The 24,262-nt window shown below is 45.9% G+C and overlaps 1 protein-coding gene across 1 annotated transcript in view; it reads left to right on the forward strand.

Annotated features, from left to right (window-relative positions):
• LOC308327531 (transcription factor COE1-like) overlaps positions 1 to 24,262 on the forward strand; it is a 100,975-nt gene that overhangs the window by 3,708 nt on the left and 73,005 nt on the right. The window contains exons 4-7 of the mRNA XM_080781052.1: positions 3,127 to 3,182; positions 10,234 to 10,307; positions 15,705 to 15,773; positions 16,721 to 16,773. Of these exons, the coding sequence (XP_080637178.1) occupies positions 3,127 to 3,182; positions 10,234 to 10,307; positions 15,705 to 15,773; positions 16,721 to 16,773 (252 nt within the window). The remainder of the gene's footprint in view (positions 1 to 3,126; positions 3,183 to 10,233; positions 10,308 to 15,704; positions 15,774 to 16,720; positions 16,774 to 24,262) is intronic.

The following is a 24,262-nucleotide window of genomic DNA, read 5'->3' on the forward strand; positions in this document are numbered from 1 at the left end:
AAATGTACTTAGTTACTATATCATAATCCACCACAGACTGTCTTTCAGTGTCATGTTGGGTGTTTGTTGGGTGGATATCGTGGAGTGTGTTTAGGGGCGAGGATAATCGCCGCATGTGGAAACGATCTGCATGCGGTTTTATCACAATGCCTTACACCCACAAAACAGTCACCAAGAAGACGTAATGATTTTTACAGAGAAAACACAGCATGTGATCATCCAAAAGCTACACGGAATCAATACTATATAGTGCTGACGATTCAAGGACATTAACGTGAAGTCAGCATTGTTTTGTATGTTTGTTATATTTGTAATGTATCTAGGCTAATACCTCTTATAGGCGTGTGTTGTCTTGAGACAAAAGACCAACACAAATAAAATACATAATAGCTCTAGTCTTCAGTTACGCTGTTAAGGAATTCCAACCTTACATGACAACACAACACATCTTTATTATAGATATGTGATCATCATATACAATTATATAACTAAATATTATATATATACTAATATTTGGGGGATTTCCCAAATACCGCATATGATCCACGAAGCATGGCGGCAGGATCAGTGTGCTACGTTTTGATTAAGAATACATTTATGCAAGCAGGGGTGAGAGCAGAGCAGATATCTAGACCTTGGGCTGAAAGGTCTTCCTTTAATAATTAGTATATTGAAAGCATACAACGTGTTCCCTTAGGTCCTCAAATCAAGAGCCATTATGAATCCCACTGCTCCCTCAGAGATGAAAAGGGACTCATGCTTAGAGTACTGTGGAACCATTAGGCTATGTCAGTCCCATTCCCCCCCCATCACTGGTACAGTCCTTTTTAGTTCCTGTTTATGCAGCCTATACTGTATATATTTATCAGGAACCTGTTAATCTGTTGTACTGTGTATATTTTTTAATTTAGTGGGCTAGTTTTATTTCTTATTTGTTTTGCTGTTATCGTTAACCATTCCAAACCCGGTGTCGCTATATTGGGCATGTCATTTTAGGATGCAAAGATTGTTAAAATGTTTAAAAGATTTGCAAAAAAACATATATGCACATGACACTCGTGCACACACGCACACGTGCACGGACAGCATGCACACACACACACACACACACACACACACACACACACACACACACACACACACACACACACACACACACACACACACAAATTTATAGTAGTATGTAAAACACTCCTTTTAAAAATAGTCCTCAAGCTGTTCTCCTGTAGACTACAAGTGCAGTGTGTGCAGCAGTGGTGCAGTGTCATGTGTCTAATAGCCCAGGGTGCACTGCACTGCACTGCACTGCACTGCACTGCACTGCACTGCACAGTACACTTGCAGTCAATTGAAATCAACAGTAACGCCCCGAGGATGATTCGATGGCTGTATGTGTGTGTGTGTGTGTGTGTGTGTGTGCGTGACTGTGTGTGTGTGTGTGTATGCGCGTGTTTATGCGTGCGTGTGTTGGGAGGGGGCTGTGCTCCTGTTTTGGGTTAAAACCACCACCATGTGTTCCCTAGCTCTCACCTGCTCCCCTCCATGGTGTAAACTAAAGCAATTACATTTACTCAAGTACTACAATTACAAATTTGATTTTTATTTTATTTTTTACTTTATTTAAATTATACTTTTACTCCTTTTACAATTATTTGAATATACGGTAAGTTACTATTTACTAAGTAGATTTAGATTAATGGCCGATCCACAAGCTCACGATGCGTCACATTGTAAGCTTGTAGATCTTTAGACATTTTTTGCTTTTGAAAACTTGTGACACGAGACTTTCTGCAGAATGAGTTTCTGCTTTTAGTAATTTATACAAATTTATACCAATACCTTTCCCAGCAAGCCAAATGACGTCATGATAACGTTATGATGACTTCCTCCAGTGACTCCGGTAACGTTCAGGACTCGGCCAGATCACAGTCCATATGGGCATGATCTTTACGACATTTCCAGGACGTCTTCACCAGTTTAAATAATATTGCTTATTCTGGGCCAGATCTGACTAGTTATGATATGACTTAAGTTGATCTGGCCTCGATCTGACTCTCTCTGATTCATCCAGGGACGTCCGTCTTAGTGGGTCAAATGTATGTTGGTTGAAATCAGGTGATATTCTGGGTCAGATCTGACTAGTCTTGGTTTGACTTGGTCTGGCCCCAATGGAGACGTCACTGATTGGTCCAGGTCCTGCTGGGTTGTTGTGCTTTTATACTTCCGGACACTTACTTGTAATAGAGTATTTCTATAGTGCAGTATATTGATACCTTTTCCACAAGTAAAAAAAGAAAGAAGACAGACAGACAGACAGACAGACAGCCGTGTGCTCCTCGTCATCATGTCACCCGTTCTCATACACAGCAGCAGCAGCAGCAGAACGTAGAACACTGCTGGAATGCATTAATCCACCAAGACCTGAGGGTCATTAACGCCTTCTAAATCAGCTGTTCCCAAACCTTTTCATGTCAAGGACCCCCAAATTGACACTAATTAGCCCACGGACCCCCCATTACAAAATATAGCCTATTCCAGGGAGAAGAGAAGATTTTTACAGCTCTAGCAGAGATTCTCAACCCATTTAATTTCAAGGACCCTCAGTTTGACATGCATTAGTCTACGGACCTCCATTTAATGGCATTTCTATCTCTGAGATCCTAATTAATATTGTAAAATCAATGGTAATTTAACTCTGAGAGTGTACAAATCGACACTAACGTGTCCATTTGTATTTTGTACACTCTGAGTTACAATACAGACCGATAAGGATCCATTTGGTTCCAAACTACCATTTAGTTGGGGACCCCCTGGAACTCCCTCAAGGACCCCGGGGGTCCCCGGACCCCACTTTGGGAACCACTGTTCTAAATCAGCAGTTCTTCTCACACTGTCAAAAGAGGTTTCAAAAAATGTTCAAAAGGAGCAGATGTACAATTCGTGCCGTGCATAGCCATTGCCGAAATGTAAAGTTACACGGATGCTTTCCCGATTTTAATGGGTTAATCCCTGTTTTTTCTCTCTTTTTTGTCTTTCATCCACACACCCCTGCCCCCATCTCTCTCTCTCTCTCTCTCTCTCTCTCTCTCTCTCTCTCTCTTCTGTCAACCCCCACAACTCTCACAGGCATCAGAACAGAGCAGGACTTTTATGTTCGTCTCATAGACTCCATGACTAAACAGGTAAGAGTCTTTTTAGGATACACACACACACACACACACACACACACACACACACACACACACACACACACACACACACACACACACAGCTCAGGTGTGTCACAGGCACTGCTGAGTGTGTTCTAATATTACCTCTATGACAATGAGCTGCTCTACTGATCTGACTGTACACTACCAGCCTGGTGCGTGTGTACTTGTACGGGCCAAATGTTCCCACAACAAGTAAAGGAGAATGTGAGTGATAGACATTGTGAGAACCATTGTCATTGTGAGATTTGTTTTGGGGCTTCTATTTATTGATAGGGAACAGTAGTCAGACAGGAAAGGGGGAGAGAGATGGGGAGTGACACGCGTCAAAGGCCACTGGGCTCAGGAGTCGATCCCGCGGCCCGCCGTCCGGCTGGCTTGGCAGCCCAGACGGTTGAGCTAACCGTCCGAGTGAGAACCATTCTGCTCCTCACAGGAGATGTGTGGTGGTTTAGACTAGAGCACGTTTCCCAAACAGTGTTTAAATATTAGTGAGGGGGGGGGGGGGAGACGACCGGTTAGGTTTAGAGGTTAGGTTTGTGGTTTGTCGTGCACCGAAACCTGCCGATCTACAAGCTCACAATGTGCCTTTGTGATGCCTTTACAAGTAATACAAACGTGTGTTTAGCGTATACAGTATTACGCACGTGTGTGTGTGTGATTTCCAGCAGTTGTGGGTGGATTCTTCTAGAGAGAGCGTGGGCGGAGGCGCGTGCACACACACGCACACGCGCATGCGCGCACACACACACACACACACACACACACACACACACACACACACACACACACACACACACACACACACACACACACACACACACATGCATGGCTTCAGGCATTTTCCTGCGCTGTTCCAGCTCTGATTAGGGAGGAGAGGAGAGGACAGGAGAGGAGAGTGTTGTATCTACTGTTGACACACTACAATGTGTTGCATTTTATAGCTATTGGATAGATTGATTGATTGATTGATTGCCATTGCAACCATTGCAGTGAGCGAAAGATTCCTCTGTGTGTGTGTGTGTGTGTGTGTGTGTGTGTGTGTGTGTGCCAAGGAGACATGCACGGTACACTGAATGCCCGCTAATGTGCCGCGCTCTGACACGGATAGTCGGATACTGGGACCACATACTGTGTGTGTGTGTGTGTGCGCGCACGTACGTACGTCTGGCAGGCCTATGGGACCACGCTGTTCCCTAATAACACTGTTTAGCTTGAGCTTGCTGGGGCGACAGCCAGCTACACGCACGGACGCATGCACACACACACACACACACACACACACACACACACACACACACACACACACACACACACACACACACACACACACACACAGTCACACACAGTCACACATACACATTCCTGTTCTGTTTCCATGCACGCTGTCCTCTGTGTAACATGAGATGACTATCGTGCACAAAAGACATTTTTAAAGAGTTACCCACTTAAACCCTACAGTGTGGTGAAAATAGCAGATCTACAAGCTCACAACGAGTCACATAGTGCGACACCTTTTGACATTGTAGATACATTTTTGTGTATGTGTGTGTGAGTGAGTGTGTGTGTGTGTGTGTACGAGCTTGAGCTGTGTGTGTAGCAATAGTAGTTTCTACTGCCATGTAGTATTAGTAAATCTCTAGCAGACAGTATGGCTAGTGGTATTAGTGAAGCCTCTGCCTGATGACCAAAAAGCCTAATATCGTCCCCTGGCCCAGCCGAGGGGAACCCCCTTTAGGCTAGTGGTTAAGATGTGTTTGCTTTCCACGTGGGAGACCCGTCTTCCATTCCTGCGCGTTACACGCATGCATGCGCGCGCGTGTGTGTGTGTGTGTGTGTGTGTGTGCGTGTGTGTGCGTGTGTGCGTGTGTGTGTGTGTGTGTATGTGCGTGCGTGCGTGCGTGCCTGCGCGTGTGTGTGATCCCTGGGGGAGGAGGAATGCAACTCCAACAGGTGGTCAAAACCAAAACAGCCCTTCTGTGGTTAGCTTAGCTGGCCTGTGATGTCATGGCCTCTGTCTGTCTAGTGACACGCATGCACGCACAGATCCACACGTGCATGCAAACGCACACACACACACACACACACACACACACACACACACATTTTGTTGTAACGGGCAAATAATGTGGTAGCAATTGCACGGTGCATGATCTCCTAAGATTGCTCATTGAAGTGTAGAAACACCAGGGTGCTGATGGTGATAGTGACACAATACCATGGGTGTGTGTGTGTGTGTGTGTGTGTGTGTGTGTGTGTGTGTGTCGTCATTGGCCTCTGTGAGTGCACAAATGTAATTGTAGTCAGGGTCCATTTGTCTAAATTATTTGTATCTTTTTTTTTAAATCTCCTAGTATAAAATATGAAATATGAATAAAATAAGTATGAATTAACAGTGAGAATTTTAACGTGTACATGCAGTGAGGTTAGAAAGGAGGAAAATCCCTTCGCACTCATGCGTCTGGTATAGCGTTTTAACGAGCTACGGCATGCTACTGCTACTGGCACACCGTAGCCTAGCTTGCAGCGCCGGGTTAATGGTGTCGTTCAGGGAGTCAGGGGGAGAAGAAGAAGAAAGGGTCTTGTCAAGCGCCGCGCCCGTCGCGTCGGATCATCCGCTCGTTCGCTAGCCGCGGCTGACACCTACCGGTGCTCCCGGAGCTCACCGCCTGCTTGTTTACACGTGTTGTGTGACATGACAGGACGCTTCAAAGGAGGCGGAGGTAGAGAGATGTAAAGCAAAATGAAGCATCAGGGCTGTAGGTGGAGATGGAGGAGGAGGGGTGAAGAGATGATGACATTTATGGAGCATTGACTTTGGGTCGGGCTGGGAGTGGCTACAGTACAGAGGCGACTGTGGCTCAGGAGGTAGAGCGTTCATTTGTTACGTGTTCGATCACACAGTCATGCACACAGCCAGGCACGCACGCACGCACGCACACACACACACACACACGTGTGCACATGCTCGAGTTCGATCCCGGGCTCCCCCAGAGTTAGTGTTGAGGTGTCCTTGAGCAAGACGCTGAACACCTAATTGCTCCCGATGTGCAGGTTGGTGCCTTGCATGGATTCCTCCGCCATCGGTGTGTGAACTGTGAATGCGTGTGTGTGGATGGTTGAATGAATGTAATGCGTAAAATGCCATGGATAAAGGCGCTGTTATATAAATGCACCAATTACCATTTAAAAGCCCAGTCACACGACCACGTAAAGAACAAGCTATTATGCATTTCCCTACGTGGGACATTTGCGGTACAGAAAGTGAATCCCTGGCCTGAAGAAGACCTTTCGAGGTCGAAACGTTGGTATATATATATTCCTTTAATTAATGATCCTGCACCATGGCTAGGAGTACTTTAACTTCTTCACCGCGGCTCTTTATCCATACTGGTCTCCCGCTAGTTTGCCGGCAGCAGAAGGTTAAGACATAACCCAGGTATATACGAGTCAGTGCAGGTATAAGATAAGATAAGGGGTCCACTGAATAAAGAAATACATCCCTCATCTTTTAATTATGAAAAGAAACAACGATAATGATCGACACCAACAATGAGAATCGATTACTAGTAGCTAATTGGTGAATTAGTGTAAACGTGCACTTTTATACAGGTCAGTGAAAGTTTCGTACTGAAATGTATAATACCTATAATACCTATACCTTAATCCTGCGTTTGAAGATGAATACACTTTCTCTGGCACGTGTGTGTGTGTGTGAGCGTGCATGTGTGCATGCATGCGTGTATGTCTGCTTATGTGTGTAAGAATGAGCGAGCGCGGGAGACGGAGCAAAGAGCAAGAGAGTGCAGTGCGAGAGGACGAGCTGACAGTGATGCATGCTGGTCCGGCGGTGTAGGAAGCTAACCCCCCCACCCCCCTCCTGAGTCCCGACACACTCTCCTTTCATGATGCGACCACTGGATCTAATCCAGCCGATCCATCCGGGACGTCCCCCGGACAGATCCGTGTGGGCTATATATTACATTTTCTATTCACGCGGTCTATTATATCTCATATCAACCGTCTGCAAAAAGTTCAGTCTTTTCTTACATTTATAGGCCACAGTTGGGGCCAGATGTGAATTAAATTGCTGTGGGAAAGAATGAGAGAAACGCCGTGCCTAGATATGCTCTAAATGTCCTCTCCTCTCTCCACTGATGCATTACGTGTCGTTTCTCCATCAAACGGCGGTCTCTTTGCTTTGGCGAGCTCTCACAGAAGAACGCTGCAAAGTCAAAGTCCTGCTCCGCTGCAGCTTTTGGGGGAAAATGCAAGGCTCGCCAAAAGTGTGTTTTTTTCCCCGCTATACTGCATTGTTTCTCAAACAAACTTGTTTTATATTATCAAGGACCCCCAAATTAATATGGATTATTTTGGCCGCGGAACCCCATCTGATAATGTTTTGTGCCGCAGGGACCCCAGAAGAGAAGTTTTGTGTAAAAATAAATAAATTAATTAATTCTTAAAAATGTTCCAATAGTTTCAAGATTTTTGCCCTACTGCCCTACTGTATGTTGTACTGAAAGCGATTGGAATTTCCATACAGTCATACTGTATCGTAACACCATATTCAAAATGTAAAATTTGATAGTTGATAGTGAGAGAGAGACACACAGGAAAGGCGGGAAAGTGCAGCAAATATGCAGGATAGAATGTATATGTTGTTTCCGAATTTTTGGAAATGCTTTGCTTATAATGGCAAAATGGACAAAATTGAGACACCAAATGTCAATCATTTACAAAAAAACTAAAAACAAATGTCTATTCAAAAACAGTAGATAGGCCTATACAAGATATTGTATGCTATTTAAAACAAAAAAAGGGCTCCCTGAATTATTTTTAGTCTATGTACTGAACCACACAGCTTTCTCCCCCGGCTGCAGTGATATGTTCTGAACCACACAGCTTTCTCCCCCGGCTGCAGTGATATGTACTGAACCACACAGCTTTCTCCCCCGGCTGCAGTGATATGTTCTGAACCACCCAGCTTTCTGCCCCGGCTGCAGTGATATGTACTGAACCACACAGCCTTCTGCCCCGGCTGCAGTGATATGTTCTGAACCACACAGCCTTCTGCCCCGGCTGCAGTGATATGTACTGAACCACACAGCGTTCTGCCCCGGCTGCAGTGATATGTACTGAACCACACAGCTTTCTGCCCCGGCTGCAGTGATATGTACTGAACCACACAGCTTTCTGCCCCGGCTGCAGTGATATGTATACTGAACCACACAGCTTTCTGCCCCGGCTGCAGTGATATGTACTGAACCACACAGCGTTCTGCCCCGGCTGCAGTGATATGTATACTGAACCACACAGCTTTCTGCCCCGGCTGCAGTGATATGTACTGAACCACACAGCTTTCTGCCCCGGCTGCAGTGATATATACTCGACCACACAGGCTGAGACTTTGACATCCTGGGTTGGAGTGTCCTTGGTGACCTGTCACGCATGTTATCGCCTCGCTACCTTACCGCTTCCTTCCTCGCGCTCTTCCTTCCTTCCCTTTGCTTGATGACACTTGGTGTAATGGGCCACTGTTTTGCTGCGTGACTGCACAATATAAACGTGATTTACAGGGAGCATGTGGCAGTGACAAGACAACATCCAGTTGTTTTTGTGCGTGTGTGTGCGTGCGTGCGTGCGCGTGTGTGTGTGTGTGTGTGTGTGTGTGTGTGTGAACAGAGGTGTCAGTGTGACGCTAACTGGAGTTAAAGTGAGGAGTACATTGTTAGCTCCACCGACCACCGGTACAAATTGGTAATACTATGCTGTATTCGCTGTACCTCTCCGTCCTGGTAAATTACCATGTGTGTCCTCGCAAAAGTGCAAAGAAGCAGCATGTTTTTGCTACACAACCTCATGTCTTACACACACTGAAAAAGAAACATTTCATTGGTGGAGGTGGAGGTGTATTATTTTATTTTTCTCCCAGAAATGCTGTCTTATCTTATAGTTTTGGTATCTTGTCTAGTTCTAATTGTTCTTGTGCATTAATTTCTAAGCCCTATGTGCCTAATTCACATTTGTGTCGCTCTTCTTTTTTAAATGTTTCATTCTTAATGTTCACAATAATTCACAATGGGTGGTCGACGACACAGCAAATGTCTTCATTTGAATCCCTGGACTTTTGAAAAGGGCCACGAGCAGCAACCCCTATGGATGCCATAAAGGCCATCTAGAACAGGAACCTAAATTGTTGTTGCTATGTATAGCAACATACCTTTTTGTAATTTTTCAGAAAATGTATAGGTCAGGATTTAGAAGGTGTTTTTAGAATCGGCCTCAGGTCTAAATGGGTTAAACCTAGCTCTGGTCCATATAGCCTTCTACTGCTTCTACGATTCTGCCCTGCAGTATAAGGCTATGGGACTTTCGGTTTTAAATCTCAAATCGAAATCAGACCAGCCTCTCCTCTTTAGTGGAAATCTCACGAACGTTTGACCTACTCACCAATACAAAGACGGGTTGTGTCAATAGAAAGCCTACTTTCCTTAGTGGACTGAGCTCCCCACCACACGAAAAATACCACAAAATACTTTTAGTTACTCCGCTGCGACCTCTACCGATATTGCCCAGAGAATTGCCTCATAGAGAATATTTTTCCTCCGGTGAAAAAAAAATCCCTTTCTGGCCAAAAGGTACCGTTTATACGTGTGGTGGGGGGCTCAGAGTGCTTCCACTAAGGAAAGTAGGCTTTCTAATGACACAACCCGCCTTTGTTTTGGTGAGTAGCAAAAACGTTCTTTTCATTTACGCTAAAGACGAGAGGCTGGTCTGATTTCGATTTGAGATTTAAAACCGAAAGTCCCATAGCCTTATACTGCAGGTTAAACCCCATCATCCGTCCGGTGGGGAAAACTGTCCATTTAAGATATTTAATGTACTGTAGAGAACAGAAAGGTCACTATAGCCATTATAATATAGGGACTCTGGGATTTAATGGTTAAAACTCAGGAGTTTACAGTGTTGTCTCTCTCTCTCTCTCTCTCTCTCTCTCTCTCTCTCTCTCTCTCTCTCTCAGGCCATCATTTATGAAGGTCAGGATAAAAACCCAGAAATGTGCAGAGTGCTGCTGACACATGAGATCATGTGCAGGTGAGACCTCTCCTCTCCTCTCCTCTCCTCTCCTCTCCTCTCCTCTCCTCTCCTCTCCTCTCCTCTCCTCTCCTCTCCTCTCCTCTCCTCTCCTCTCCTCTCCTCCACATACACACAATGGATGTGATGCATGCAGAGTTGTTCTGAAACAAACACAACACAACACGCTCACACACACCCACACACACCCACACACACACACATGGCCACCGCACAAACGGAGAGCAGCCACCCGGCCACCCCCCACACGCGCGCAGGGTTACAGATAGAAGCATGCGTGCCGTCCTGTTGAGGAAGATGAGTTTTTGCTCTCAAGAGTTGTTGCCTTAATTATAATCCAAAGATGAATTCCTCCAGAACTGGGTTGGAGAGAAGGAGAAGAACGCTATTTATAGACACTTTCTAGTACCGTCCCATTCTATAGGCTACAGTAAAAAGAGTGTGCGTATACGTGTGCGCGCACGTGTGCGTGTGTGATGCCTGGTTAATTAGGACACAGAGAAACTCATTAGTCAATCTGAACTCTCCTGTTGTTCGGCAGCTAACAAATGGGCCTTCCTCCTCCATCTGACCATGAAATATAGTCCAGGGCTCCAACACGCACGCACACACACACACACGCACGCACGCACACACACACACACACACACACACACAGACAAATATGTATCGTCACTGTCGAGTGGAAACCTTGTATAAAGCGTTCCTTTTTTATTATTATTTTAAAAGCGGATCTAAAATAGCGAAAATAGCCGATCTGCAAGCTCAAACTGCCTCGCATGCGACACTCTTGATTTACGATTTATTTTTAAAACAAAGTTAGAATATAGAGATAAGAGGTTTCTGCTATACACACACAGTCACACACACCTTCACACACACAACCAACAACACAATCGAGCACACACACATACATACACGCACATACTGTAGTACACAAATGCATTTACAAACACACACTAACAATGCTCACATAAACACACATGTGCACGCAGAGTTCTAAACCCCCACACTTAGCACATAAATTAAGTTATTCTCATTCCGTGACCTTGTCTCACTACCACTATAACTTTAACATTATAAATTGAGATATCTCCGCAGTATTTTTAAACCAGCGGAATTCAGACACCTCAATATTTCATTCTAAAGCTCGGGTCCATTTTTCACGCCAAGCTGCGTTTGGGTAAAAGAAAAAAAGTTTGCACGAGCCCCCCCCCCCCCCCCATTGAAATTCTGATGCGATTTAGCAACGAGTTTATGAATACTTGTGTGCGGCAGCGAGTTCGTCTGGTAAATTATTGCTGTTAATTTGTGTGTGCCGAACAAGGCGGTGGATGTGCGTGATTAATGTGTTTCGCAACACAACGTTTGTGCAGTCGTTCAGGGAGCGTGCCATATGCTATGTTTATCGTAGAGCAGGGCATGCATAGCGGAGCGTTTTGGGGGAAATTGCCGCAATACGGGCAAGTTGAGTATAATGTTCAGTGGCTCTCCACACTACTCTATACCAGCTCAGCAGCCTTGCCTTGTGGTTAGAGCGTCTGCCCTGAGATTGGGAGGTTGGGGCTCGATTACTCGGCTGGGTCATACCAAGCACTATGAAGATGCATGGGATCCATTGCCTCACTGCTTAGCACTCTGCATCAAGGATCAGGGGAAGTCCATGTGACATACTAATGTCATGTCCAGGGTGGATGGATAGATAGATAGATAGATGCAGGGGGGAATCAGTCACCCAGCACACGCGGCACAGCAGTTAAGGTTGCTTACAGTAAAATAAACAGAAAAGGTACTGTAGTATACAGTAAGGGAAAAAAAGACAAGATGCATAAAAAAACTACAATAATAATACTAATACTATACAGACGGTAAAAAAAGAAATAAGGTACAGTCAATCAGTGCGTCATAAGTGTATCACGCATCTCGTCATGATAAAGACAAGAAAAAGAAAGTGAACAGTGCGATGTCAAACAATAAAGTATCCATTGTTCAGTGCAAGAAAGCGTAAGACGTGGGGGGGGGGGGACTACTTGTACATCAAGCTGCCTCACGCTACAGAAACAGGAGACAGGTCCTATGGGCCTCATGCAAGGCTTACTAGTACTACTACACTGTACACTACAATGCAATGAGTAACAAACAAATACGAATGAAACCAAATGGACCCGTAAGGATGAGCGAACACTTGAGAGAGTGGAACCAAATGTGACCCTTACTGCATAGTATTCATTTGTAGTGTGCAGGGTTAGAGGAGCGCCCTTGTTGCCGAAAGGTTGTCGGTTAGATTCCCCCGATGGCCAGGAAACATCTGGGTCGGGAAGTGATTGGTCATCACTTACCCAACACTGCTGAAGTGCCCTTGAGCAAGGCACTGAACCCCCAACTGCTCCAGTGGAGCTGCTTAGTGGCCAACAGTATAAGACTGAGGTTGTACTGGTCAGCTCCCAGTCTGTCTGTGTGTTTCTGTGTGCAGGGCGTTGCTGAAAATGAGCACTTGTGCTCAGCTACTACCCTGGGTAAATAAAAAGAAAAAAAAACAACTCTGAGAGTGCACATATGAATGAAACCAAATGCAACCTTGCTAAAGTATTCTTTTAACTCTGGGAGTGTATACAAAAAGGGGTGAGTAAAGGGCTGAGTAACTCTTGAGAGTGGAACCAAATGGACCCCTTACTGGGTCCTTTGCTCTGGAAGTGCACAAATGGAAACAACACGGACTAAGTATTCTTTTAAGTCCCTGTCAGAGGATGGTAGCCGTGTGTCCACCGCAGTGGGACGGCTGTACAGTGTCATTGTCCCCTTGCAGCCGTCGAGGTTAAAGTTACGACTGCACCCTCATGTTCACACATGCTGATTCTGCAGCAGGAGGCTTATGTGAGCACACACACGCACATGAAGCGCACACACACACACACGCACGCACACATGCACGCACACGTATATGTTCGTGCGTATATACAAGCATGTGAACAAGCGCACATACGCACCTCACACACACACATGCACACTCATATATACACTCTCACGTATGCACAAACATAATGTCCAAATACACACACACAAACACTTTACACAAACACGTACACACACACGCACACGCAGAGTGGAGGGTGTGGTCCATTAATCAGTGTAGCTCATTGTCACAGAGCAGCTATTAGCCATATGCTCGCAGCCAAGCTGTCACCACTCAGCACAGAAACACCGCCTCACAAGCAGCCTGTTCTTCACGCCCACAAAACATCTACTCTACAGCGCTTTCCCGCTGAATACCGGCTCTTATGACTAAATTCTAAGCGGACGTTTGTGACCTGAAATACTCTGAGACAGTGTGGGAGAGACAGACAGCAGGAAAGCTCTGAGGGAGACATGGTGGGAGAAATGGACATAAATGTGAATTCCTGTAATTGTGATTTTTAAAGTATTTGGTATCTCAGTCAGTGATACAAAAACAAGCGAAGCAAAACAAAAACAAGGCACTTTCCAAACAAAGCGCGTTTCAAAATTGTGCAAACTATCAGAAGACAAATATGCAAATCTCAGTCCAAATAAAAGAATGCAGGCGCCGGGCAAAGAAAGGGTGGCGTGTATCTAAGTGATCTAGAGACTTAACCACTTCACTTACAGTAGTTGACCGGAGTCCCCCAGGGATCTATACTACGCCCCCTCCTTTTTCCCTCTACACCAAATGTTTTTGCAGTAGATAGCCAATTTGCAAGCTCACAGCGTGTCGGAACGCGACGCGTTGTGAGCTTGTAGATCGGATATGTTTGGCAAATGTTTGCCTGAGAATAGGGATTCAATAGGGTTAAAAAGTGAGATAGGAGGAGAGAGCGAGAGAGAGAGAGAGAGTAGGAACGATTAGATCACCAGGATTCAGGGTATTTGAGGACCCTGATGCCCCCCCCCCCCACCTCCCCCAAGACCGCCACCCCTCTCATCTATCCGTCTGCGGTCTCTCGCCCGCCTTTCTCTGTCTGCCCTTGTCCTCACCTATATCCTCCCTTTTTACATCCCCCTCCCCATTCTATCTCCCCCTCCCTCTCTCTCTCTCTCTCTCTCTCTCAATTCAATTCGATTCTCTCTCATTTAAATTCAATTTAGTTCTCTCTCTCTTTCTTCGTTCCACTGTCGTCGTGCTCTGCTGCAGTGGGACCATGTCGTGACCCACTTCAGAGAGAGAGAGAGAAAGAGAGGGAGAGAGGATGGGAGAGAGGGAGAGAGACAGATAATAAAGGGAAGAGAGACCGTGAGATAGAGAGGGAGAGAAAGAGGGAGGGAGGGTTAGGAGAGAATGACAGAGAGCTCTAGACAGACAGTGAGATATCGAGAGAGAGTTAGATGCAGGGGAGAGAGAGAGAGAGAGAGAGAGAGAGGAGCAGAGACAATGCGTGAGGTGTAATGTATCCATCTCTTTCTTCCTTCCTCTGCCATCTGTGACGGTGAAGAGGGGGTGGGTGGGGTGTGGTGGGAGGGGTGGGTGTAACCCTAGACATTTACCCCCGCCCCCCTCCTCCTTCTCCTCCTGTCCGTCCCACGCTTAAAACCTTCCCCGCTTGTCCCCTCTTGTCCTGTCCTCCCGCTTGTCTGTCTGTCTGTCTGTCTGTCTGTCTGTCTGTCTGTCTGTCTGTCTGTCTGTCTGTCTGTCTGTCTGTCTGTCTTTCTGTCTGTCTGTCTGTCTGTCTGTCTGTCTATATGTTTCCTCTCTGTCGGGTGGAAACCTCATTCATCGTCTAAGCATCGTCTTTCCGGATTCGATTTCAAAAGTATAGCAAAAGTGGCAGATTGACAAGCTCGAAACGCGCCGCGAGCTCTCGGATCTGCCACTTGTGATGCTTTCGCGTGGAGGTGTAGTGTGATCAAAGTAGGGCTAGTGGTTAAGTGGTTAGTGAAAACAGAGATATGTGTGAGGGGTGACCACCGTGTCACCTCTTCACCGAAAACTGGAGTATGAATAGGCCTTAACGTGCATCGAAAACTATCGATCTACAAGCATCTGAGCTTGTACACATAGAGCTGTTTTCCAAAGAAGGTGTTTGGTGTAGAGTGGTGAAAATGGGGAGGGCCAAGTACAGACCCATGGGGGGATCCCAGTCGACAAAGTACATGCCCCCCCCAAAACAATTACATATTTTCAATCACACACCCCGCAACGCCCCGAATTCATGGAGATTCATTTTGTTTCTGTCGCATTCCTGAGCCGATGATTTGATGACCGCAGCAGAGACTCAAAGAGTCTCCTACTGACGGATGAGCCGGTCAGCAAATCATCGATTGATAGAAAAATAAAATAAGTCTCTACTCCATTTAAAAAGTGGTATTTCATTGCGGTGTTAAGCTCCAATGGTATGACTTGTTCGTCAGTTTAAACAATGTCCCTCTCTCTCTCTCTCTCCCCAGTCGGTGTTGTGACAAGAAAAGCTGTGGGAATCGCAATGAAACCCCGTCGGACCCCGTCATAATCGACAGGTACTGTGGCTCTGTCGCCGCACACACACACACACACACACACACACACACACACACACACACACACACACACACAGACAGACATAGATGGGAGGCTGTTCCCACCTCGCTGAGGTGTGTATAAAGGCTTTGGTGGGATTTCATGTTCCGTCGTGGTGTCTATGCTGGTTCAACTTGTGTGTGTGTTGAATCAATGATAGTAAAGCTTCATCATCTCATGACATTCCACAGCTCTTATAGATCCCGCACGCACGCACGCACGCACACACACACACACACACACACACGCACACACACACACACACACACACACACACACACACACACACACACACACACACACACACACACACACACACACACACACACACACACGTGTCTCTCCATCTCTCCTGCTGCAGTACAGGAGAAAATGGGTCATGAGCAAAGAAAAAAGTGACAGAGAGAGAGAGAGAGAGAGAGAGAGAGAGATCCAACCTCATTTTACCGTGATGTCTCCTTGGCAGTTGTTTTAACCCTGTGTGTGCATGTATACCTTTATGTTCATGTGGTGAATGAGTGTGAAGGAAAGCTCAGAGACAGATCCTGTTCCTGAAACCCTAGAACATTTCACTGTGAACCAACGTGTGACAATGAACCTTCTGCTCCATGTTCACACTCCTCAACACGGACCACTTTGCTGCATAGACCATGTGGTTCCCAAAGGTGACTTTTCAGTCAACAGGCGTCAACATTTCACAAGAAAATAGGCAAACGTTTGGTCTAAAAAAATAAGCTGAGGTTTTTGGCAAAGATATGTAGTACATATATTGACAAAGGAGCAGATCTGTTGTAAAGGCTAAGCCCTGGCCTGTGCACCGTGCCGTACCTGTTATCCCTTGGTTCGCACGACGATGTTAAAAAGTAGTTGGACCCGTTGGCCTCCTCGTTACCCGCTCCTATCACAGGCAGCGCTCGCTGGCTTTGCCTTTATCAGGTTTCATCAAAGTAGTGTCGGATGGTTTGACTTCATGCCGTTCAGACTATGTTGTTGCTTGTTATAGCGTCCCATGGCTGAGACATGAGAGTCCTGCCGTTCTGTTGCTTGCTATAGCGTCCCATGGCTGAGAGGTCGGCTAGAGGCAAAAGGTGTATGGTTGCCTATAGAGACGAGGCAGGCAATACGGCAGCCAATGAGAAAGATAGCTGCTAGTACAGCAGTGCTAGTGAAAGGCAAAGCGATCGAACATAGACCCGCTCAGCTGTGCTTACACAGCAGCTGGTGAAAAGAAAAAAATATATATTAGGAGGGCATTATGAGTCACCAGAAGAAAGGACGGGTATTTTCAATTAATCTATCATGGTTTTAATGGAGTTTGAAGCTACAATGCTTTTGTATCGGAAGGGGGTGAGGCAGCTAAAATGGATGTAAAATATCTAAATACAATCAAGCAACTTAAAAAACGGTCTGGGGTGGGCCTGATTAGACGATGAAATGACCCAACGTTTCCTTGAAAGTGAAATATCCCTTTAAACATTATTTTTATGCAGCCCTACAAAAGCTCCCAGTGCTTCTCACTGTTGACAGTGGAGAGCACTAAATCTGTGACCTTGCCTAGAACACCCTCTTTCTTCCAGTGCGTGTAACTCAAAAGATAAAAAGTGTTCCCATGGGGACTTCCAACTGATGTAACTCAGGATCATATTTAGGAAAAGAACGGATATGACATGACCAACATTATTCTTATTCCCCAACTCACCACATCAGGAGTCAGCGCCGCAGACAAAGCCAACTCGGATCGTGACAAATCATGACAATGAACACAATATTTTGGGCCAATCAAATCATTAGAAAGAAGAAAATAAAGGCAGGAGACAACACTATTTGTTTTGTTTTTCTTCTTATAAATTATTTGATCGGCCCAAAACATTGTGTTCATTGTCATGATTTGTCACGATCCGAGTTGGCTTTGTCCGCGGCGTAACCGTCTTTAAATAAATACTTAAAGATGGAGTGCCACCATTTTTTTCCACCCTAAAACATGATCATCAGGTATTATTACAATATAAGGGGGAAGAACTTTTTCCAAAAAGTGTACAGTATTTGTTAAAATCATGCTTTTATGTGGACACGCCCACCAGTTCATTAAGTATGCCTGGTTTGCCTGGTGGGTGGTGATGGGTGGTGATCCACCTAAACTGAAGTCGCACCCACAGCTGTAGTTGTATGATAAAGGGGGAGGGGTTAGAGGAGGGGCTGATAGTGTGGTGTCACTATATTACTGTTTACTTCATTGGCCCGTTTGACTGTCAAGGGTTCAGCCTCCAGGAAGAAACCCTAAATACAAAGTTAATACACCATTGCACATAAAAACAACTCCAAGGTGTCTAATGAAGTACTGTCACCTCATAGACACATGAAAAACTGGAAAAATACAAAAAATGTGGCACTCCATCTTTAAAGAAAATGCTATGGGAGAAATACATTGCATTTCATTTCCTGGGCCACTCGTCGTTCTGAAAGGGGGAGGGACTGCGACGCTCTATAGGGGACGGGGTTACGTTTAGGAATACCTGCAGGTGAATACCTGTATCTGTCTGTACTGTATACTGTATAGTGTATACTCTCTCTCCTCCACAAGAATGCTGTGACTATAATGCTGTGGATGTAAGAACTGAACATTATGATAATGCTTGTGTATTTCCAGGAACTCCGACAATCTATTTTAGTTGCTGACACATCGTGTAAGAAAGCAGACAGATATAGATATGATACCAGAAGTCTCTCCTCTCCTCTCCTCTCCTCTCCTCTCCTCTCCTCTCCGCTCCTCTCCTCTCCTCTCCTCTCCTCTCCATATTGTATCTTAACTTTGTCTTTAGAGTGAGCTTATGTTATGGTCTGTGGATAAACACTCGGTTTCAAAGAGCAGGCGTGTATGTGTGTGCGTACTTTCACGTGCATGTGTTTCTCTCTCACTCTGTGTGTGTGTGTGTGCGTGTGTGCGTGAGTGCGTGCGTCTGCGTGTGAGTGTGTGTGGGACAGGTTGGTATCTTTATACCACAACCCTACTCTTCTGTTCTTGTCGGCTGTCACAAAGGTCTCAGCTTACACACACTCCATTATGTACTCGCCTGGAGGCTGTGTGTGTGTGTGTGTGTGTGTGTGAGCAGTGCACACATCTGCTCAATGAGGAGGTATAGGAAATGAGATGCAATGATAATCTGATGATCTGTACGTCGTATACTAATATATACAGCAATGAACAGCATATAGCTTTTATCTGTTTGTGTGTGTGTGTGTGTGTGTGTGTGTGCGCGCGCAACTGCGCATGCATGCATGCATGTGCCAAGCGTGTGTCTGCGCGAGCCCGTGCCCCGTGCTCTGGGGCAGAGTGGATTGTGGGAGATGTCATGGAGCACGGGGCCGGGATGGAATGTCAGGGTTACCGTGGATACCGTGGGATACTTCCTGTCCACCCCCCTACTACTCCCCCCCCCCCCCCCCCCCCCCCCCCACCCCCACCCAGAGCGGTTCACACACGGCCTCTTTACTTTAACATCTGGAACTCTGCTTCACCCAACCTAAACAACACATCAGCACGCACAAAGACACACACAAACAGACACAAGGCAGTTGATTCTACAATTCATAGATAGATGACCCGGTATGTCGTGTATGAACAGGACAAAACAACGATTCAAACATAAGTTTCCAAGAATGATAATTAAAGACCCTGCAAAACAGACAGCGATGTGACCTCAGAAGAGAGGGGGGGGGGGGGGGTGGGGTGGGGAGGGCAGAAGACAAAAAGATGACATAACATAATGTAACACAACCTAAAATGGCATAGCGGTCCCCAAGGTGAACTTGAGTCAATAACTGCAACAATGGCATGAAGAGGTACACAAGTGTGGACAAGGTGGAATATGATAGGCTAGACTATAGCATGAGGAGGAGACCGGTCCCCCAGGTGGAGTCCCACTAACTACTAGGACTGTTTGTGTTATCTGCATGGGGACCCCCAGGGCCACGGGACAATTTAACGTTCAAGATGCACTGTTGTACTATTATATCTATCTCAGACAAAATATATCACCATTTATCCAAGAACTTTACTGTGCACCGCCGAGCTGTTATGACCTGGCTCTTATTAGGCCCTAACAAAAAGGAGGAAGACACACGGCTGTTTAAAAGTGTACACAATGATTGATACAACATTAGTTACATCAAACAATACTATTAAGTCGTTTGTGTTAATCAGTAAGATAAGTAGTGTAAGTGAATGGATGTGTGGTAAATGTAGTGTGGCGTGTTGAATGGTGCAAATCAAAGTGCTGCTGCTCTCATGGAAGGACAGAGAGAGACTGAGCATGGCCACACCCAGCCTTTTATAGTAGTGCACCTTGGGAACACTGGCCAGGTGCTCCCAATGCACCTGATTGGCAACTCGGCAGAACCTGTGGGAAGCCAAAGACATACAGTAGGCCTATACTACAGGGGACTACACATTACACAACCACACACAGGCCCTAGTAGGCCAACTACAGGGGCTGTGACACCAGCTATAAAGGAACTCTGTGTTACTCTGAGTCTCAATTTAACTATGAGTTCCTTGACATTATACACATTAAAGGTGGGTTGAGTGATTTTTCTGGCAGTCCTCCTCAGACGTTTAGGTACAGATGTCAGATCAGACCTGGCTATACGTGAGATGAAGTGTGTGTCGTCTGTTTGGCTGCGTAACGATCTGCTAGTGTATGCACACATAACAATGACACATTCAGCTTGCTATGCCTGTGTGTGTGTGTGTGTGTGTGTGTGTGTGTGTGTGTGTGTGTGTGTGTGTGTGTGTGCTAGCAAGCACTGTGACAAGAAGAGGCGATGGTGACTGGCGATGGTGTGCGTGCGTGTGTGTGTGTGAGAGGAGGGTAGATATCTGGAACAGCCGTTCTTAGCGTGTCAGATTGACAGCACTTGGACATGTCTGTCTGTCTGTGTCTGTGTGTGAGGCTGTGAGCAGACACTGGCGCGTGTATGAGTGACAGTTGAAGGCGTGACTGTCTGTGTGTCACACACACACACACACACACACACACACACACACACACACACTTGTGTGTGTGTGAGTGTGTGTGTGGCCCAGTTAATCTGGGTTGGAGAGCTCTGGAGGTTAATATAGGGTTAACTACATGCAACCATATCCTATCATACGCCTGCTTGACTCCTAAAGAGCGGCATCCATACTCCTCTGTGTGTGAGCGTGCGACCCGCGCGAGTGTGTGTGCATTTCTCTCTGGCGCTCTCATTTTCTGTCTGTCTGTCTGTCTGTCAGTGTCTGTCTGTCTGTCTGTCTGTCTGTCTGTCTGTCTGTCTGTCTGTCTGTCTGTCTGTCTGTGGCCTGAGGGTTTACCTATACCTCATTGCTCAGCTCTGTGCCTGTTTAAACATCTATGATTGGCTTAATATGCCCAGGCTGTGCGTGTGTGCATGTGTGTGTGAGAGACTTCGGGGCTCTATAGTTTAGGGTCCTCACAAAGTCTTCGGGGGCCCCCACACACAAGCCTGAGGGATTTAAGGGGTTCGGGTTGGTGTGTGTGTGTGTGTGTGTGTGTGTGTGTGTGTGTGTGTGTGTGTGTAATCCATAGGGTTAAGAGGGGTCATAGCACAGAGGGGAAGACCTGGAGAGAGAGCAGGCGAATGTGGAAACGATAGAACAGGAGAGGAGAGGAGAGGAGAGGAGAGGAGAGGAGAGGAGAGGAGAGGAGAGGAGAGGAGAGGAGAGGAGAGGAGAGGCCGGACAGTTATGAGGAGGGGGAGAATGAAAGAATCATGAGAGAGAGAGAGAGAGAGACGTGTGAGTCTCAAGGGGTGGGGGTAATGAGGCTGAGAGTGGGGAGCCCCGTCAATCAAAAGGACAGGGGAAGGGGAGGGGGGTGGGGTCACCCGTCAATCACACCATCAGCTGAGAGGAGGGGCTTCTAAACGATCGTTTAATCTTTCAATGTGTCTGACCCTCTCTCTCCCTCTCCTTCTCCCTCTCCCTCTCTCTCTCTCTCTCTCTCACTCGGCCTATTTCCTAAAATATCTCTGCCGACGCTGCGTGTCACTTCCACAATACTGTCACCGTTTGGTGCACACACACACACACACACACACACACACACACACACACACACACACACACACACACACAGAGAAAACGTAAACAGACACATTTCTTCATAGCCATTCCTTCCTTTCTCATCCCTCTCCTCTTCATCTTTCCTTCTACATCTTCTTAAACAACTCCCCCCCTCTCTCTCTCTCTCTCTCTCTCTCTTCTCTCATTTCCACTTCCTGTGTTAAAGGTCAGGATGGTTGCTTGGCGATGGAGGTAGAGAATTATTCATACTATTGATTTCATGTCAGCACTCACCACTGTGTGTGTGTGTGTGTGTGTGTGTGTGTGTGTGTGTGTGTGTGTGTGCGAGTGTGACCACTACTGTACTGCACTATACTATACTGTATACTTTATATATAGTATCGACGCTGTCGGGTGGATACTGAGTATGTGCAACATCATTCCTGTTTGTTATTGTTTGTACATTGTTCAAAATGTACAATATTGGTATACTTGGTACTTACATTTCCAAAAGTAGTACACATTATGCAGGATGTCCCGTTTCGTTTGGAAAATATCAGACCTACAAGCTTGTAGATCGGGTATTTTGGCAGAAATGTATTTCTATATATAGGTATGTGTTTCGTAAGAATAATCTAAATGTAACAAAGTAACTAGTGTAGTAACTAAACGTTTCAAAGTTGAGTAGTCCAAGTATTGGAAATTGGAAATACTCAAGTAAACCTCAAAATTGTACAGTAGCCTACCTACAGTAAGTAAATGTACTGTCCACCGCTGAGAAAGAGGGTGAGAGAGTTAAAAAACTGGAAAAACGTATAACGTACCTATATAGGGAGAAGAGAGAGAGAGACAGAGGAGGAAGACAAGAAGATGAAGTGGAGAGAGAGACAGAGGAGGAAGACAAGGAGAAGAGAGAGAGAGACAGAGGAGGAAGACAAGAAGATGAAGTGGAGAGAGAGACAGAGGAGGAAGACAAGGAGAAGAGAGTGAGACAGAGGAGAAAGACAAGGAGATGAAGTGGAGAGAGAGACAGAGGAGGAAGACAAGGAGAAGAGAGTGAGACAGAGGAGAAAGACAAGGAGATGAAGTGGAGAGAGAGACAGAGGAGGAAGACAAGGAGAAGAGAGTGAGACAGAGGAGAAAGACAAGGAGATGAAGTGGAGAGAGAGACAGAGGAGGAAGACAAGGAGAAGAGAGAGAGACAGAAAGAGAAAGAAAACGCTTCATAATAATAACGGGATGTTTTATTCATATTCCTCATTTAGTCTCCCTGTTTGGACCTGTCCCAGCATTAAAAACACATTTACGCTAGATAAGATGCTGGTTCGGTTTAACTAAGCTGCACGCACGCATGCACGCACGCACGCACGCACGCACGCACGCACCCAGGTTCCCAATCTGAGCAGAGGAAGTGTGTGGCCCGATCACTGTCAAAGCCCCCAGCTCGCCTGCCAATACAGTTGAACCTTTAACTCTCTTCTCTCTCTCTCTCTCTCTCTCTCTCTCGCAGTTCTGCAGAAAGCTTGTATCAGAGACTGGCGAGGAACTGAATACTGATGGCATGTTTGATTGATTGAGTGATTGATTGGAAATGTTCTTGAACATTAATTCAAAAGGATACAGACACAAGAAAGCTGTTGTTTCCGTTGTGGTCCTTCAATGAGTGTATGAATGAACACGACCGGTCCTGAGGGTAGTTCAAGTCCTGTCTATGAACTGTACCCTCTCAACTCGGTACGCAGTATGTGGATATTGTTCCAGGTTTAATCGAATCAGGAGATCCAACTTGGACATTTACAAATGTGACTTTATTATTGTATTCTTCATCATTTTCCGACCGCGGTCGAGATCATGGATTTCACAATGCCACGCCAGACTTTCCGGTCCTTCGTTGCCATCCCCAGTTCCTGCTTACTGATGCTTGTGTCCCTAGCGATGACATCAGGGAACGACAGTTTTCTATCTCTGGTCTGCTTTCAGGCAGGATTCCAGAGAAGAAGGGAAGATATAACCTCATGATAGCTCTGTGTAGCAGTGGCCGGCAAACTGTGTTCTTCTGGATCGGACTATTTATTTATTTAGCGAATGCAAAGTCCTTAAGCCAAGCGGTGGATCGGACTAGTGAAGAGACACGCTCTCATTAGAAGGCGGGTGTATAAGTGCCATCCAACTGTTTATTATTATTTTATGATTATTGTTTATTATTGTATTCTAAAGCCACACACTCTCTCTTCAGGTGATAGGAAGCTATTTTACAGTCCTGCAGTGCCATAGACCAGTGGTTTCCAAACGTTGTCATGTCAAGGACCCCCAAATTGACACTAATTAGCCCACGGGCCCCCATTTGAAAACATCTGCCAGGGACCCCCATGAGAGGAGATTTTTTAC

The sequence above is a fragment of the Protomyctophum bolini genome, assembly GCF_963924005.1.
Source record: "Protomyctophum bolini genome assembly, chromosome: 13".
Classification (NCBI taxonomy): Eukaryota; Metazoa; Chordata; class Actinopteri; order Myctophiformes; family Myctophidae; genus Protomyctophum; species Protomyctophum bolini.